Genomic DNA, 17,682 nt, shown 5'->3' on the forward strand with positions numbered 1-17,682 from the left:
TGCGCGCAGCAGGAGGAGCGGAGAACCGAAACCGAAACAGCCCGCGGTCGGGCGGTGCAGAGGGCGCGCGCGAGCGCATGCGTAGCTGCCGCGGCGCGTCGCCCCAGTCAGCTGCTCGCTGGCTGTCGCAGAGAGCAGACGTGCGCTCGGTTGCTCCGCAGTCCCCGCGCGCGTTCAGTTTCTGCCTGCCTCTCGAATGGAACAGTCACACCCGTCGCCGCGGGGGAAAAGGTGAGTGATATACCACGCTCCTTTTCTCTCATGTTTGCCGTGCCCCCGCGTTTAGCGGTGACCAACGAGTGATTTGGCAATGTTTGACCGCGCTCGTGTTTAGCCTTTTCTCGCATGCTTAGACTTGTTTAGCGGTGAGCAAGACTTTTGTTCGTGTTGACGCATGCTTAGCGGTTCCCGCCTTGTGTTAGCTGCATAGTGTTGTGACGCTGTGGTTAGGCCTAACCGATCGCCCCCCCCTAAGCCTTTTCCTCGATGTGTACTGTTTTCTCCGTGCTGTTTAGCAGTAGCGGTTAGACCTTTTCTCTCGCATGCCTAGACTTGTTCAGCAGTGTTGCCATTTTTACCTGCCGCTAGTGTCGTGTTCTGTCTTTCCTGCACAGAGCTACGATGGTGGCGCCATCTGGTGTGATGCCTTGCAACTAAGTGGCCACCTGTCATCGATCTCTGCAACTGCTGGGTGCGAACTACCAACATGGCGGGCACTGGTCACTCGGGTGTTGTGGAGTGGTTTCTTCGCCGCGGCATCGTCGATTTTTGAATAAATTGTTTCTCTGCACTCTATTTCTATATATCTATTTTATTTTCTACCTATTTTTTTCTTTTTTATGGACTCTCGTAGTGCACAACGCTTAGCTGGTCTGGACACGAGTTAGATGCTCCCCAATTAGTGTGGTGGCTCCCTGGAGGGTGCTGATTAATGTGGCGGGTCCCAATTAGCTCTAATTGCTAATTAAATCGTGTTCAGGACAGTTGAGCGTTGTGCACTATGAGAGTCCAGTACTTACTACTGACCACGACCATTGTGGGATCCCCCTTCTCCCTGCAGGGGGTAACCTTGGCGAAAGTGCATGGGAGCTCAGCTTCCCTCTCTCACTCGTTTTTTTTCTTTTTGTTAGTGGGCTCTGAATGAAAAAGATGTGTTCCTGTGATGTATCGCCCTGCTTGGTCAGAAAGTGTTTCCGTAAATTAATTACTGCTTTGAGTTTGCTTCAGATGATCGCTCGATTGATATTAATAAAAATATTCTACTAATTGGTAAAGTATTTTAAGTTGTGTGCGTTGATTTTCGCTGTAGCAAACACATTATTTGCATTTCAGATGAGTTGTTTGCGGCTTCTGCGTGTAGAAGTTACTATGGCAAAGTTATCATAAAACGATGTAATTAAATTTGATTCTCGTTTTCGAATGAGTATTGTTTCTATCATTGAATAAATTTGACTTTCTCTTTTTGCTTCAGATATTCACTCGATTGATATTTTGTTAGTGGAGAATAATGTATGCATAACAGTTTTGTCAGATCTGAAGTACATTAAAATGCAGCGTTTCTCGTTTTGATTGGGTATTGTTTGCGCTGATAATATTTCTCATTTGCTTAGATAATGTTTCTCTAAAACCAGTTTGCACTGACATAAAAGTCTATGCTTAGATTTTTTGCGTGCTATTGTTTGTTGATAGAATTCTTATTGTGTTCTTGAGAATCGAATAATTCCAATGTCTATTTGCGATCAATAAAAAATTTCGTCTCTGTACACCAGTCCTAAGAATATTTCCTTTTGGAGGAAAGAATGTGAAAAAGAGAGAGGGTTTCCCCACCCCATAGATTGACAAAGGATATGCGGTTTCTTTGCTTTAGGGGTGTATAGATGGAGAGAGTGACCCCACCAGTCTTGAGTCTGCTTGTACTGTGTAAAGCATAGCTGTGCTGCGTGTTTGGATACCACTGTCAAGGTAATGTTTATAGTGCCTGAGTAGGATGAAAATTCTATATTGTTAGGTCGCAAGGTTGATTTTATGATAGTTCAAAAGATATATTATTTCCATTTCAATTTGTAATGTTTGATAGTTTGTTTCGCTATTATTTTCCTGTGTGTTGTTTACATGTTGGCAGATGCATCGTTCAAAGCGTTTCTCTGCCATTCTCTGCATGTTTATCGTTTTGATAGATTGTTTTTTCAATTATTTCCTTTTGTGTACCTCTTGTTTGCTTTGGTGCATTTGTTTGGTTCTCTATTAGCTGTTGATTGTGGGATTGATTGTGGGACCGATGATGTTGACATCAACACCACAACAAGGGGGACATGCTTGAAAGCTGTCATGCGTTGCAAGTGTGGGAGGGAACGGTCTTGGCACAGCCAACCTTGGCTGGGGGGCCGACCACTGGGGAACGTCCTGGTCTGCTCTGCAATCCTCTTCTCAGCTGTGAACATCTCAAAAGCGTTTAGGATGTTTGAGCTTATGAAGATGGCAACACTTACAATGTCTCAGTACTTTCGAACGCAGAAGGAGCACCTCTTTCCTGCTGTGAATGATGCGAGTCCTGTGACGTGACGTATGACTTTGCTGTGACATGCCACACAGAGTGGGATAAAAGGGGCACGTGATATGTTTGCGTTGAGTGTATGGCCCTGATTTTTCCTGCTGCTTAGATTATTGGCTGTGCCTTGAGTTCCCTCAGCAAATAGTCAAAGTAAAAAGTAGAAAAAACAACTATTTTTCTGTGATTGTGCTATGATCGTATAGTACGAACCTCCTTTGGAGGTGCTTCAATCAATTGCAAATGCAATGCTGTAGGGCAGGCAGTCTAGTACGGTTTTGGCTTTACCACTATTTCTCTGACAATCATGGGTCATCTACCATGTGTACCCAGGGTTCCTCAATTTGCACTCATCCGAAAATGTTTTTAGGTCTACCTCATGAGACAAGCAGAGGTCCTTGACCAGCTTCGGCCACTGCCCCTGACCCTTGCCGGGGATGGCAGGTGTGACTCACCCGGCCACACTGCATTGTATGGCACCTACACGCTTCTGGAGACTGCAGCCAACCGTATCGTGCACTTCGAGTTGGTTAAGGTACCTCAAGTTGTTTTGTGGACACCAGAAAAGTTTTGTGACAAAAGTTATCATGGATAAAAAAGCACCTACAATAGAACAGCTTGGTCATGTTACATTCTAATTTGGGAATTCAAAAGTGACTCGCTTTTGCCTAATTGTCCAATGTGAAGTGTGGATACAGCAGGCTGTAGTAGGACCAGACTAAAGTGCCCCCAGGCAAAACTTAGAATGCACATATGAAATGCTACATTCAGTGACCATCACCTATTGTAGTGCAATAGCATGGACGACAGGAAAGACTGTCTATAAATCAAGCTTAGTCAAAACGATTAATTACTATCTATTACAGAGTATTCACTCGTAATGAAATTACTCACAAATTGCTTGGAAAAATAATAAATTACTTGCCGCATTATTCACAAAAGTATCTCATTAATACTAGTATGGCAATTCGTTGTAGTGCCTCACATACAATGTCTGACCCTGACCTTCCCTCCTATGCAGTCTACTGAGGTCAGCAGCAGCAATGCAATGGAAGCCTATGATCTACAGAAATGCCTCGCCTTTCTCGAGGTACATGACATGACTGTGGACACCTTGGTTACTGACCGCCATTCTGGCATCAAAGCCATGCTAAGGCGACTGTGCCCACACATAAAGCATAGATTTGATGTGTGGCATGTTGTCAAAGGTAAGTGGTGTAATTTTCTGGAGGGAGTTTTATGTCACACGTGATAACATCCAACAGGAGTCAAGAAAAAGCTCTTGGCTCTCAGTCGCTCAACGAAACACCAAGTTGTGCAGCTCTGGATTGATAGCTTGACGAGACATGCATATTAGTGTCCGTGTACAAGCGGGGATGATGGGGACCTATGTCTTGCAAAGTGGGTGTCAGCAGTTAACCACATTGTTGACATCCATGAGCACGACAACCCGTTGTACCCGATTTGCTACCACGGCGCACTTTCTGAACCACGTCAATGGCTCAGAGAAGGTAAACACTGACATTTTGCAGTTTGTAAAACATTATATACAGAGTAGCGAAGTAAGAAAAGTTTTCCTTACTGACACTTATGGGTGAAATACACCACAAATTCCAAAATCTTACAACAAAATTAACACAATTGAAAACACAAAAAAAAATATGTTGCACACCTTATACTGCAGCCTCATTCACATTCTCTGATCCACGATCTCGGTGGTGGTAAGATCTTGAGGATTATTTATCTCTTATTCTTTACGCAGTAAATTCTTTCTTCTGCCTTCAGCAAGGGGACAAGAGAGACCAACTGGTTTAAAATTTACTAAAATGAAATGTGAACATAGGCACACACAATGATCCTTCCTTGCATCCAAGTAATTATTGTGAGCACTGCGTGCCAATAAGGATAAACTTTTATATGTGGCTCTCCTGTATTCATATTAATGTATCGGTAGTAGCTAGTGATAGCTCATAGCTAGTGATCAGGCAGGCATGGGCCTGTCTGACTGCCTACCTGCTTGGCTGGAAGCCATGGTTGGTGGGTGTTTTTGCATCTCTCTGGAATAAGCAAAGGTGTTAAAAATGCGAAACTCAAATACCAAATACATGAGCACAGCAGATGCATGGCACTATGCCTGGAGAATAGTGTCAAGGACTTTTAGTATCGGAGAGATAACTAGATTCTTTTCTGTTGAGAAACTGTTTGTCTATCAGTTGTGAACTGTTATACGCACTAAGATCCAGCACATGCCCCTTTTTTTATTTCTTTTTTGCCTGTAGACAACTGCAGATTATCAGTTTGTCGTTCGCAGTATATTTGAAATTATCACTGCAGAAACGTAGGGGCTGTAACCTTTCAGTGTACATGATGAACATTTCAAGCACCTGACAACACACAATTGTAGACACAGAGACGTACAGGCAAGTCCAGGACATCCTGTTGTCACCTGCACTCCTGAAGGATATCCCATTCCTGTCCTCACAAGAGCAGACATATGGATTGAAGGCCTTTCACAGTGTCCTCATCCACTTCCTGCCGAAGTCCTACGCTTTTTCTGACGAGGGGATGGTGGCTAGGTATGAAGCGTATGGACCCACGAGCAAGGAGCCAAGTCCAGCACGGTGACAAAGGGTATCATAAGAATGTAATGTACTCCACTTGTAGGACACAGTTGGCGATCATCCACTTCAACGAGAATGCAGACCGTGTCCAGTTGGAGAGGGAAGGCGCGAAGCAGTACCGTCTCAAGGCATTGAAGGTTAAGAAGACGTGGGTGGCTGTACCTCTGAAGGAGAGTGCTAGCTATGGTATGTGCTGGTTGCATGCATCATGAATGAAGCTATGTTGCAGTCGTTGAGTTTTAGTTTTATTTATTTGCCAACAAATTACCACACTGTCCAGTTACACCAACGCTGGGTAACTTTGAACCGAGATCAAGGGTTGCTAAAACGTAAAGTTAACACACAATTCTTTCTTTACAAATGCTAGATGGTCATGTGATGAACGTTTCAGTGACAATGACTCTTTTTAGTGATGAACAGTTATGTGTTAAATTCAAGTTAAGGGACCAGAGATCTTGGTTGAAATGTAAATTGACGTTGGTGAAACCGTGCCTTCGCAACTTTCAGACAAGTGAGATAGGAGTAATATGGGAAAGGAACCTTCCTGAAATCCACTGTACATGTTACAAATATTGAGTCCCACAGTGAGATCAAATATTCAAATCTAGTATTAATGTCAGATCATTGGGCAAGGAATATCCCTCTGTCCATAAACACTTTGCTTCACCATTACCTATTTTTGAATTATTCAGCTGTGAGTGTCTCATCAAACATCCCGTTCAATGGGGAGCAGGACAATTTTCAGTGCATTGATCAGATAGTTTTCGTGCAAACTCCCATCTTCTTATTGGATAGGTTATGCATCAGCCTTGATTGCTGAGGTGCTGACACGCATTCAGGAGCACAGAAGGGAGTCTGGAGCTGTGGCAACTCTGCCAACGCGGTCATCAACATATGGTGAGAGGCCAAGCCTTACAGAAGCAGTCGTGAAGCATCAGGCAAGGTTTGTGCACACTTTTCCTACCATATATTGCTCACATACTGTCATGGCTTGATGTTGTTATATATTGTGAATTTTTATTTTTAGGTTCCAGAAATGAGGCTCCCACCTGCATCACACACTGAACGTTGAAACTAAGCTAAAAAAAGGCCCTTTCAGGGCCACCACAAGGTTTATGCAGAGACAAGCGTTGCGTTATGAACCCACCAAAGTGCTCATTATTGTTTTTGGTCCAGCTGCATACACTTTTCTGAATTGTGTTGCTGATTCAAATGAACTGCTTTTTTTTTTAAATTCCTTCTGTGGCTATTAATAACATCTAATGAACCATATGCGCACCTGTGTGACTTTTATTGGAATTCCAGTTACAATTTCAGCGCACAGAGGACACACTAAGGATTCAAGAATATGGTGGTATCGGGCTCCGATATGCATATGATGGTAAGTTTTGTTATCTTTGTCTTAAATTTGTGTTTTTACTTTTTTCAGCACATCGAGCTCGCACTGCTCGTATGGAAGAAAAGAACCTGTTACCATCCTGTCAACATGAACCATAATGCCAGCTCCCTACATAGCAACTGAAAATATAGCAAGAATGAGGAAATAAAATGTACTAAATACAATCAGTTCTTGTTCGAAATGTTTAATATATGTATCAGGTTCAGAAAGCTTCCATATACACAAAACTGTGGCAATACACACACCGGCAATAACTCTACCCTCCATTTAGAAATAAAGCATAAATCCAGGCTAAAGGGAAAAAAAGCATAGGTTTTTTTTTCTTTGTAAACATAGGTAAAAAACACCGTACAAAAGAAACCTCGCTATGGTGAAGCTGGATAGACTATTCAAAATGTGTATTGCACCAGTACTTGTCCTCATTGTGGTTTGTACTTTCAAATGATTCTCAATGAAAATTGTTTACACATTCCAGTATGCGACCTAAGTCTGTACACTGCTCTTGAAGTGAAACAAAGGGTCCAAACCTTCGGAACTGTGCATGCACATATATGACGTACAGTATGACCTGCTCAATAATTTGTGACTTCGCTCTGCAACATTTCTTCACCATACGTGGTTATGGAAAGCAAACATCATGGAGGTGAAAGATGGAAGTCACTGAAAAGGTTAGCCAGCTGTAGGACCCAAACCCACATCTTCTGGATTACTGTGACTGGTTTGTCCCTTCAGATGACGCACCCTGGAAGTCGCTGAGAAGGCGTGTTAGCTCAATTGGTAGAGCCCTGGACCGGTAATCCAGAAGATGTGGGTTCGAGTCCTACAGCCTGACTAACCTTTTCAGTGACTTCCATCTTTCATCGTTAATTTCTTAGGCAACTTGAGGCCTTGTATGTGATTGTCCCTTCTATGTTGTGCCAGCCTCAGAACATCAGTTCTCTCTTGATCATGGAGGTTTTGATTGTGTATACAGTTACATCTTCTAATAGCAAAGCACCTTACATGAACATGCACAAACAACAATGACACTGATGAGTCCTAAAATGAAAGCATATATAATTAAAGCTATAACGTGTCCAGAAATTATATTTAAAGCGAGCATCAAAAGAGAAACGACCGCTACTTTTCAGCTACTTCACTAAGAAACAGGTGCTGCTAGTGAAGCAGTACCTATTTCTTCAGTAAGAAACAGGTAATGCTTCCACTAGCAGCTCCAGTTTCTTGGTGAGGTAGCTCAAAAGTAGCACTCGTTTTAGATAAAACCTCTGGACACGTTAATTAGAGCAAACACCCTGCTGCACGAGTTGAATTTGAAAGGTGTTATGAAAAGTAAAGTATGTTACAATATATGACACATGGGAGATATGCCTGGTGTTACTCGTAGTATCCCGTATATGAAACTGACGGGAACAACGTCCTGATTCTTCGAACAGCACATCCTGGAATCTGCCTTCGGTTTCTTATCCCAAGGTATCCATGAATCCATGTTGTGAACGCGCAATACGCGCTGTATCGGAGACGTCTGTGTGAAACAATAATAAAGGAGACAAAATATTGATTTGCTTGACTAAGAGCAGCAAACTTTTAGTAACACACATCCATGTGCTCGAAACGAAAGTGGCATGAAATCACGACATTTACGACGTATGAGAAGTTTTAGACACAGTACCTATTGTCAGATGGCTCGAGAACACGCATGCGACGGTCATCCCGGCAAAACACTGGTGCATAAACAACCAGGAGCTCCCTCCGCAGACAAATGTCATTGAAGAGTGGGTGATCGGTGATACAATTGACCCCGGCACCCTCACAGACAGCCGACACCCGATCAACAGAACTGCAGCACCGGCGTTCATCGGGTTCCACTGGACTGCAGCGAGTGCAGAGGCATCTGTCCAAGTGGACAAATGTCAAAATGCTTAACAGTGCACAATCATCATGAGATATGATATGATCGGGATATGGCGTACCTGAAAGTGTCGTCGCTATCGGACGGCTCGCTTTCACTGGCTGCACCTTCACCTGCAGCACGACCTGCAGCAGGGTCAAGTGGTAGAGGGTCTGTGGAATAAGGGTCGTCGTCGAGCACAATTTCTTCGGAGCTGTAGTCCTCAGAATCACTTGGAAGCGACGCGACGTCACTTTCGTATTCCGACGATTCCGACATTACGCTTGGTGTCTGCTGGCCGCCTCGCATCCAGATGCCCCGCGGCCCCACCGATCAGCTGTGCAGGAAGAAGCGCTCTCATTGGCGCTGTTGGGCATGACGTTATCAAGGCGTTGTGGAGAGACGGTGGAGAGGGACCTCATTATGCGTCGTCTGCTCTCTCGATGTATTTCATTAGATTGCTCAGCATATACGCGACCTATTCACTTGGGGTTTTCGCTGCCCTTGTCAGAGGGCACTGAGAAATATTGTGGTACTGAAGTTTCGGAATCGACCGAGATGGATGCGATAGTCCCTTTAAAGGGACTCTGACCAGAAGTTCGACAAATATTTCGTTTGCATCTATTACGAAGGTATAATATGCCTCCAAGCCACACGCGAAATATTTTGGCTCTGCGCGGAGGCAAAGTTTGCCAAACAGGGAGCTGAAAACCGGCTTCGCTTTTCCCCCTCAACTCGCGCAATCGGGGCCGAAATCTAGCCTCTTTGCAGTGGACATCCGCCAATTTCCGTGTGTGTGACGAAGTCACGAGGGCCACGTTTCATTGGGCGCCCGGACCGGAAGTTCTGTTGTTAGTGAGTTTGTGAGAGCGCCGGCATCCGTCCGGAAAGCGATCTTCAATATGGACGTCGAAGGCAGAAATGCGGAGACTTCGAGCCCGGAACTTCTTTCTGACCTTTCTGCGATCGAGACGTCGAGAAGAAAATTCTGCGTGCTGAACAGCTCGGTAGGCTTTCGAAACGTCGCCGATGCCGCGAATGCGAGACGAAGTTAGAGCTCTACGAACATCAGTTACAGATGAAGCAAACAGCATGAGTCGACTGTCTTCAGGTAAGCGATGAGCTTTTTAACGCACACTGTGATCGAACATGTAAACGTTCTCAGAAATTTCGTGTTCTGATATCTAATGCGCACTTGCTGTTCATGGTGCCGGTGTGGCTGGTGTGTCATAATGCCGAAGGAGATCGAATGCTTGTGCTGCAAGGAGCTCGAAAACACTGCCGAATGACTGCAGTATGAGTGCATTACAACCCACAAAGATTTCCAACTTCTATTCTTCAATATGACTGTCCTGAAGGTCGCATATTGAACTCCGTGGGCAGCGCGAACCTATGAGCGACTGTATTCACAAGTAAGTCACATGTGTCCTTGTCGAACTATGTTAAAATTTGGGCGCCCAAAACTGGTTTGGTCCTGCAATAGAGTCGTTAAAAACTCCAGTACAGGGCGCAGCACATAAAAAGGCTATACAGTACATGACTCTGAACTGGAGAAAACCAATATAGGCAGTTTTGTAATTGTCAGTGTGCTGTGTCCTGAGTCACGTTTTTATGTATTGCCCTGTGCATAAGGTTTTAGCGTAGGTTTTTAGCGATATTGAGTGTTCTTGATTGTCGATTCAGTGAAAAGCAAAACAATTTTGGGTTCTAAAAGAACACAGCATGTGTAGTAATGTACAAGGTGTGGGCAGGTAAACTGCAGTTACTCTCAGGTACATGTAGAAATGACAATGCACACACACTGTACTGTAACCGGTTACCTATTTGCCTAAACTATATTTTATGTACATCTGTGTAGACGATGCAGATACACTGCGTATCGCCAGTTTGCAAGGTGAGTATGGCACAAGCTTGGAAAAAACAAGATCATGGTCATCCCAGCCTGTGCAGTGAAGAGGGTCTGGCAAGCCTTTCCCACAGAAAATGCCACAGGCTTCAAGTACCCAAGATCCTAACTGGGGGTACCTCTTCGCACAGCTCGTCTATCACATTTAAAATAATTCAGCATCTGTATTTAGGATGATCTATAGCTCTAAGGATGATGCATGGTTCATGAGTTCAACATGTTGTGTTGAAACACAACACTAGTCCTTTTTAATGAGTCTTGCGGAACGATAGATGAGCACTCCTTTCGTGACATTGTGTACCATTGCTACAGTGAACAATTTCTTGAGCAAGACTGATGAACGAACGAAAAATAGAGTCTTGTCTTCCAAATATGTATGTTCCTTGTAACTTCCGTATTTGTTAAGTGACCCATGTTGATGTCCCCCCTCATGTAATGCCTGCAATGGCCTTTGAGACATATTCATAAATAAATAAATATCAAAACCGGAAAAAGATGTAACACGTATGCTCTCTTTGTGTGAATGATACATAAACATTCTCAGAAAATTTGTACATAGTCACACTTTGCCTCATTTTGCATAAAGCCTAGTTCCACCTCTTACATCATCTCCACAATCTCCAAAGCAGTACAAGGCTAAAGTAATCAGCTACTACATAAAAAGAAGGAGGGGAGGAAAACAAATGCTGGCACATCTAAAATTCGAAGAAACCCTGGTACTTTCACGGGGCTACTCACGGCTCGGTGCTGGATCAGATCCCGATGGAAAACAGCTTTTCTGAGCCTCAGTGATTGATTCCCTTGATTGCACTGACTGTGAGGCACATCTCATTGGCTTGGTGGCAAGTGGGCTTGCGTCTGATAGTAAGATTTGGAAGAAAGGGAGCAAGGAACATCTCTCTACGGTCTTAAGAAGGATATCAACGTTACCTGTCAAGGTACAGCATTTCATGTTGCTTTCAGTAAGTACAACACTCCTCATAGCAGTTACCATTCGTGTTGGGAAAGCATGCTGCAGTTAGCTCAGGCAGTGCATCCAGAACTGTGAATTGGGTTCATAGAGAGCACCTGGTGAGAGGGACAGCAACAGTGTCCAGTAAAGACTCTCCAGAAATTTTGTGCAGGTTTGGGGGTCACACCTTTTAATAGTGTTGATGGAAAGCAGGGTGTGTGAAACACTGACTTCTGGTAGATGAATTCTTGTTATTTATAACCAGGTACCCATGTTCTAGTAATCTAGAAAAAGCCTTGGCTCTCTTAGAGGAAATTGCTAATGAATCTGAGTGTCTTTTGTGGAAACAGGTTGTAACTGCCTTTCTATCCACCCTTCTTAGTTGCCCTAGCAAAAGCAAATATGTAATGCTGTACACCATATCTGATGTTAGCACACTAATTGCTTTGAGTGTTCTCAGGCTTCTGAAATGGAGCTACCTCGTACATACGCTGTGCCATGTCGGCAAGAACATAAATCAGACTGCCTTTACTTTTTAAATTGGCCCTTCAGTGCTTCATGTGACTGCAAGAATGGCACCCCCAAAACAATAGGCAACAAGAATGATTTCTGCAATGTATTGAGCTTTGTAAAACAACAACTTTATTTGAAAATATATTCCAAAATCCGTGTGACAACCTCATAATGTAGCGTCCTTTACTGCAAACACCGCTCAACACAACGAATAAAAACAGAGCGTAAACGTTTTGTCGCCTATCCGGGTGGCATCATCAGTACAACAGAGGCCAAAGATGAGCACATCAGCCTATCTAAGAGGGAATCTTACACATCCGATAGGGGGCCACGGTATGTATTACAGGCTGAAGCATCACGCCTGATAAAGCAGGATTCTAAGAACTTTCTAGGGTCCCATCGCTAGTCATGAGCAAAGGTTACTGCACCATCAAAATATATGTCCCTTAGGACAGCAGTGGTAGACTGATTGGGTCCTGTTTAGTTAAGCTAAGCATTAGTAGCCCTGGCAACTGGCTCTTTTAGTCTTGTCCCACGTCTTTTATCTATCTCGCCAATGTAGGTTGCATCAGATTCTATGCACTCAACTTCATATGCACAGTCAAAATGCCTGATGGGCACAGTGCCCTCCAAATAGCGTATGAAATACATTGGATGAAAGGAATGCGGACCACCGATTTGACTCCTTTGATGTTGTTTTTGATTGTTCTCTGTTGGAGGGATGATGCCACCTGGATAGGCAATGAAACGTTTACTCTCTTTATTCTTAATTGTTGTGTTAAGACAGTGTTGTGAGTAAAGCATTTTACATGATGAACTTTGTTTGAATGATGATTAGTGGCGAGCTTCATACCCTGGGCCACTACTCTAACAATTGCTTGTGGTAGTGTGGCGAAATGGAATAACGAGCCTTGTAGACAATTTACTTGGCAATATATTTATTTCTCTCTCATAGGTTGAAGAACCCAGTGTGGTGTTACATAACGGAGGGGCACGTAATTATACAAGACCGATCACCAAAAGGCCTTGCTTTTGACTAGATTAAAATGTGAAGCGATTGTAATATAACAAATGCTGCATGGTGGCGATATGATAGGTTCTCCTCACGAGTTGTCGCCACAGTTACGGTTAGTTGAGAAACTGCATATCCAGGTAGCAGAATCAAATTTTAATTAGGCTACTTTGGCCAACACGCGAGCGTAGAGCACAGTGTCAAAAGCCCTTACAAAATAAAAAGAATACTACATCTACATGGACCCAGAAATCAAGACAGTTTGAAATGCTGTGAACGAATTCCACTACGTTAGTTTTGCCTGAATACCCTTTTCTAAAGCCATGCTGGAATTTAAAAAAAGAAATTGACAGAGTCAACTTAGTTGACAATGTGGTAGTACATGATGTGCTCCATTAGTTTACAGGGAACCCTAAAAAGTGGAGCTGGTTAATAGATAGGAGGAGCATAGTTGTCACCTCTTCTGAAGACAGGAATAAGCTTGAGACCTATGTCCTCGACTCGCACACATACTAAGAACCTTTGACACAGATTAACGTATCTTCATTCCAGCTCTTTCACTTTCAGATGTTCATCTCTGTTGCGTGGTCTGTCATTCTTGTAATACAGATTGGAATTGAAATGCAGGTGCATAAGGGATGCTCTGAAAGAAAAGTGTTTGGTTTTAGTCCTCTTAATGTTTCTGAAAACGAAAACAAACTTCACGGTGACTATTCTTCTGAAATGAGCAATTCCAGGATGACAGCAAAAAAATATATCTTGCCATATCATTATATCCACCTGGCACTTCAATTGAATAATGGCAGTTGAAGATGACGATGATTCAATTTAATGACGCATAAGCAACTCGGGCTATAGTGTGCCAAAACCATGGTAAAACTGTGACTTGTTAAATATCAGACGATTATACTAAAATAATATACTTTGTTGGTTGGTAAATTGAGATATAGACAAAAACATGATATGATAAAAATAAGCAATTGAAGAAAAGACAATTGTTGGCTTTGTGTGACTGATGTCGAGTTTGCCACACTACGTGTTGAATAATAATGTACGCTGATACGCTGTAGCATATAAAGTACAATCATACACACGCTCAATATGTGGTGGATATGTGAAACCAATATACACATACTTACATTTCAAACTTTCTTGAAAAAGGCAGTCCAAGTCTGTCGGATTTGCCAGACTCTACACAAAGCCAGTAAGCACAGTGTGGAATGACTGATTCATCTTTCGAAGGCAGAGGTGCAGCTACCACGACGCTTCGTCATCTCAATGCTTCGGAGTGGCATAGCCTAGTAAGAAGATCTCATAACGATAAGTTGGTCGAAAAAGTGGAGGGTTCTGTGGGATATGTAAGAAAGCATACGCGTTACACAACAGCTACGAGAATGATCGACTGCACCTGCATGGTTTTCAGTACGTAGACTTGGAACTGAAAAATAAATGTGCTAACCTTGTTGACACTACTTTTCCGTCAGGACCACACGAGAGCACATTGGTTTCTTTAGTTGAAGGTATCATCAGGTCCCCATGCTCCTTTGAGATGCAGCAGACAGAAGTTCGCTGAGGCGAGTGACTGCCGTTGCGGTTCGTCGCTTCGCAGCAGATCAAGAACAGTACACCGCAACGATAGGTGAAACGTTCAGAATATGGTGACCAACTCCAACACCAACCCAATGACCCGAACAAAGAGGATGAACCGGGAGTCACACAAGTTCGCAGTTCGCAAGCTCGGCATACGGCATCCATTACAGCTGACCGGATACGGAAGCATATATCGAACGCCGTGTACAGATTGAAAAGAAAATCGTAGAAACTGTTGCAGGTGATAAATGCAGGGTATATTTTTCTTTTTGAGGCTCTGTAACAAAAACATATTAACGTAGAAATGCCATTTCATGAAGGAAATTGACAGATATTGCGTGACCACGTGACGCGTTTGAGCCAATTGTGGGTGTTGCGAGTGGCCCCCGTGTTGACGTCATCTTGATGGTGGACCGGGGTGGATATTCTATATAAACGTATGTTTTCTCGGTTTGACGCCAGGCGTGCTGCACTCGGATGAAGTCGAATGTTTAAAATTCGAGTTTAGAGAAACCGTGGGGTTTTAATGCGTGAATTTTCGCATGGAGAGTCCTTGTTGGGTGCTTTATCGACTACAGGTACGAAAGAGCTCCCACAGTTTCTGGTCAGAGTCCCTTTAAACGAACATATGTGCTCAGCACAGTTGACAACCCGCTTCAGATCTCACTAGCGTTATACCACACAAACAACAGGCACGCAAGAGGCAGAAGTGGGCAGGACAGAGTAGCGCACCCTCATGGAGGTTCCTTACGGTTGTGGGGGTTGGTGCCCTCTTAAGAAAAGCACTCGGGAACCCTCATAGGGTCACTCCGAGGAGTTGGACTAGGCCATTTTCAAGAGACTTCTGCCTTTCCCCCACACAGTAACTAGGTCAATGAAAAACAGCAACGCCTGAGACCCAGCTACGAGGGGAAGCTTTTCACCTTCAAGTTTGCAGTTTGGCCTTACCTGCAACCCAAAAGAGGAACTAATCTGTCCACAAGAAGGTCGACTTTGTTGATTAACAGCAACTTCCAATCTTCTGCTTCCCGCGATTTGTGGCGAGGATTGAGCGGGGATGTGGTTCTCGAACCCTGATCTTTCTGGTCGGCACACCTGATAACGAAGTCCGCTTTCCCTTGCAGCATGGCAGAACGTAGCCCTTCCCGGCTGACCGCCCTTGAAGGAACTGTGCAAACCATGGGTGGGACGGTCAAGTCCATGCAGGTGGATATTGCCAATATTTCAGCATTCCTCCAGGAGCTCCTGGCGGAGAAGACCAGGTCCCAGCTGCAGGCACCCCTGCACTGTACTGCTAGCCCCCCCCCCCCCTGTGTCTGGGCCCTCAAAGACGGGCCCAGGCGACCTGATCGAGGAGGTGCTAGAGGAGGAGGAGTGCCCTCAAACATGCCATAAACAGCAGGGTAATGCACCCTGGGACGAGGAGACCACAAACATTGCTGACGGGTCCACAGAGGAACCAGGGATCGCCTTTCTACAGGCCCCCACGCGACCTCCAGTGCAGCGCTACCCGTCAGCGGTCATTAGTTTTGCGGAGCTCTGGAGGAAGGATGGTCGCCTCAAACAATCCAAGGTGGCCAAGGACACGTTCCCTGAGCTAGGGATCGCCTCCCTTCAGGCTCCCACTTTTGACCCGGAAATAAAGAACTTCGGTGTGCGTCGGGCCCTACCAATCAACATGGTAAGGGACCGGAATTTCATATTTCTACAGGCGGGGATACTGTCAGTAGTGCGACCTCTGGCCGCACTGCTGGCAGAATCCATCCAGGCGCCACCTTCGAAGGCGGCTGTAGCCAGGCACGTGGGGGTGGCAATTTCCTTGCTGGCCCAGGCAAATGCGCAAGCACTGACTGACCGGCGGGAGGCAGCCTTGGACAGCTTCCCACAGTCTTTAAAAGCCCTGGTGGAAAACCTGCAAGACCCGACGGGGGAAGATATGCTGGAAAGCTCTTCGGGGGTGCCTTCACCTCCAGGCTCTAAGCCAAAACGCAGGTTTGGAGGTCACTGGACACTGCCATGGAGGCCTCCAAACGCCCGGCACAAGGGGCCAACTCACAAGTGCCCACCAAGAGGCCTCGCAGCACGGCGGGGAACAGAGGCGAGCCTCAACCGCGGCCCTTTCGGCCAGCCCTACCTCTGGCCAGTGGTTCCCGGGGGAGGGGCACAACGTACAGGGGCAGAGGTAAGTCCATTCCCCTGTGTCAAACCACTTCAGCAGGCGGGTCAATTAACACACTGCGTAGACATTTGGGGGACACTGACAGGCAACCCCTGGATCATTCAGTCCGTACAGGGTTATATCCTCGATCTTCTGACGACTCCTTTTCAATCCAGTCAGCCCCGTCCTCCTACACTTTCAGCAGCTCAGAGAGGACTAGTCAGTCTAGAAATCAGTTCCTTGCTCGCCAAGGGAGCCATCACTCGTATCAAACCGTCCTCCCAGTTTATCGCCTCCCTGCTCCTAGTTCCCAAAAAGGACGGAGGTTTCCGACCTGTCCCCAATCTTTGACCCTTAAATGTGTTCCTCCGTTACGAACACTTCAAAATGGAAGGGTGGCACGCAGTGCGATCCTTGATTCTCGACAGGGACTTTCTGAGACGCATAGACCTGCAGGATGCGTATCTCTCGGTTCCCATCCATCCAGAGCACAAGGATTTCCTCTGCTTCGACTGGCTAGACCAGCGATTTTGACGGGAAGTCTTCCCCTTCGGTCTTGCATCAGCACCACGTGTCTTCACCAAACTCCTCAAGCCCGTAGTGGCCTCTTTTCGTTCCCAAGGCTTCCATTTGGTCATATACTTAGACGATATACTTCTAATGCATCAGGATGCGCAAATGCTATCACTGCAAACTCAGCAAGTAACTCAAATGTTGGAGGCCCTGGGTTTCCACATAAATACACAGAAGTCTCAGACTGTTCCCTGCCAATCTCTGAAGTTTCTGGGCTTCATAATCAACACACAGACCATGCATATTCAGCTCCCCCTAGAGAAAAAAATGCAAATTCTACGCCAGATCCGATCCCTTCTCAGCAGACCTCGAATACAGTTACGGGAACTATCTCAAATTCTCGGCAAGCTCAACTCCACTGTTTTGGCAATTTTTCCAGCTCCAGTACATTACAGCTGCAGCAACTGCACAGAGTAGCGTTACGAGCTGGTACATACGAGGCAGTAGTTTCTTGGACTCCAGCAGCCACTCAAGAGCTGCTGTGGTGGGAACAAAATCCAATCCTTTGGAACGGTCGACTAG

At 45.0% G+C, this 17,682-nt stretch overlaps 1 protein-coding gene and 1 long non-coding RNA gene across 4 annotated transcripts; one reads left to right on the forward strand and one right to left on the reverse strand.

The window, feature by feature from the left end:
• The first annotated feature begins 2,923 nt into the window (after nucleotides 1-2,923).
• LOC135393241 (uncharacterized) lies at nucleotides 2,924-6,261 on the forward strand. Of its 3 annotated transcripts, none has more exons than XR_010422548.1 (7): nucleotides 2,924-3,083; nucleotides 3,570-3,756; nucleotides 3,814-4,059; nucleotides 4,953-5,124; nucleotides 5,213-5,355; nucleotides 5,965-6,112; nucleotides 6,197-6,261. XR_010422548.1 is itself a non-coding variant. In XM_064623725.1 (7 exons), the coding sequence occupies exons 4-7, from the start codon at nucleotides 5,114-5,116 to the stop codon at nucleotides 6,207-6,209; spliced, it is 315 nt and encodes a 104-aa protein (XP_064479795.1). In that variant the 5' UTR covers nucleotides 2,997-3,083; nucleotides 3,570-3,756; nucleotides 3,814-4,059; nucleotides 4,953-5,113; the 3' UTR covers nucleotides 6,210-6,261. The 3 variants fall into 3 exon arrangements, 2 of the variants coding, with proteins under 2 accessions (XP_064479794.1, XP_064479795.1); XM_064623725.1 differs by having other exon boundaries at nucleotides 2,997-3,083; XM_064623724.1 differs by lacking the exons at nucleotides 4,953-5,124; nucleotides 5,213-5,355; nucleotides 5,965-6,112; nucleotides 6,197-6,261 and having other exon boundaries at nucleotides 3,814-4,105.
• Nucleotides 6,262-7,790: 1,529 nt separating this feature from the next.
• LOC135393242 (uncharacterized) lies at nucleotides 7,791-9,015 on the reverse strand. Its single transcript, XR_010422549.1, has 3 exons — nucleotides 8,539-9,015; nucleotides 8,238-8,459; nucleotides 7,791-8,090 (listed from the first exon to the last, which is right to left on the reverse strand). It is a non-coding gene; the product is annotated as an uncharacterized LOC135393242 (long non-coding RNA).
• Nucleotides 9,016-17,682: the final 8,667 nt, after the last annotated feature.

The sequence above is a fragment of the Ornithodoros turicata genome, chromosome 4, assembly GCF_037126465.1.
Source record: "Ornithodoros turicata isolate Travis chromosome 4, ASM3712646v1, whole genome shotgun sequence".
NCBI lineage: Eukaryota > Metazoa > Arthropoda > Arachnida > Ixodida > Argasidae > Ornithodoros > Ornithodoros turicata.

What these genes read in the sequence shown, in the direction of transcription:
- LOC135393241 (XM_064623724.1), top strand. Translation starts at nt 2,928, where the DNA reads ATGAGACAAGCAGAGGTCCTTGACCAGCTTCGGCCACTGCCCCTGACC. An exon ending in TGCACTTCGAGTTGGTTAAG is followed by an intron (nt 3,084 to 3,569) that starts GTACCTCAAGTT and finishes CCTCCTATGCAG; the next exon opens with TCTACTGAGGTCAGCAGCAG. An exon ending in TGTGTGGCATGTTGTCAAAG is followed by an intron (nt 3,757 to 3,813) that starts GTAAGTGGTGTA and finishes AACATCCAACAG; the next exon opens with GAGTCAAGAAAAAGCTCTTG.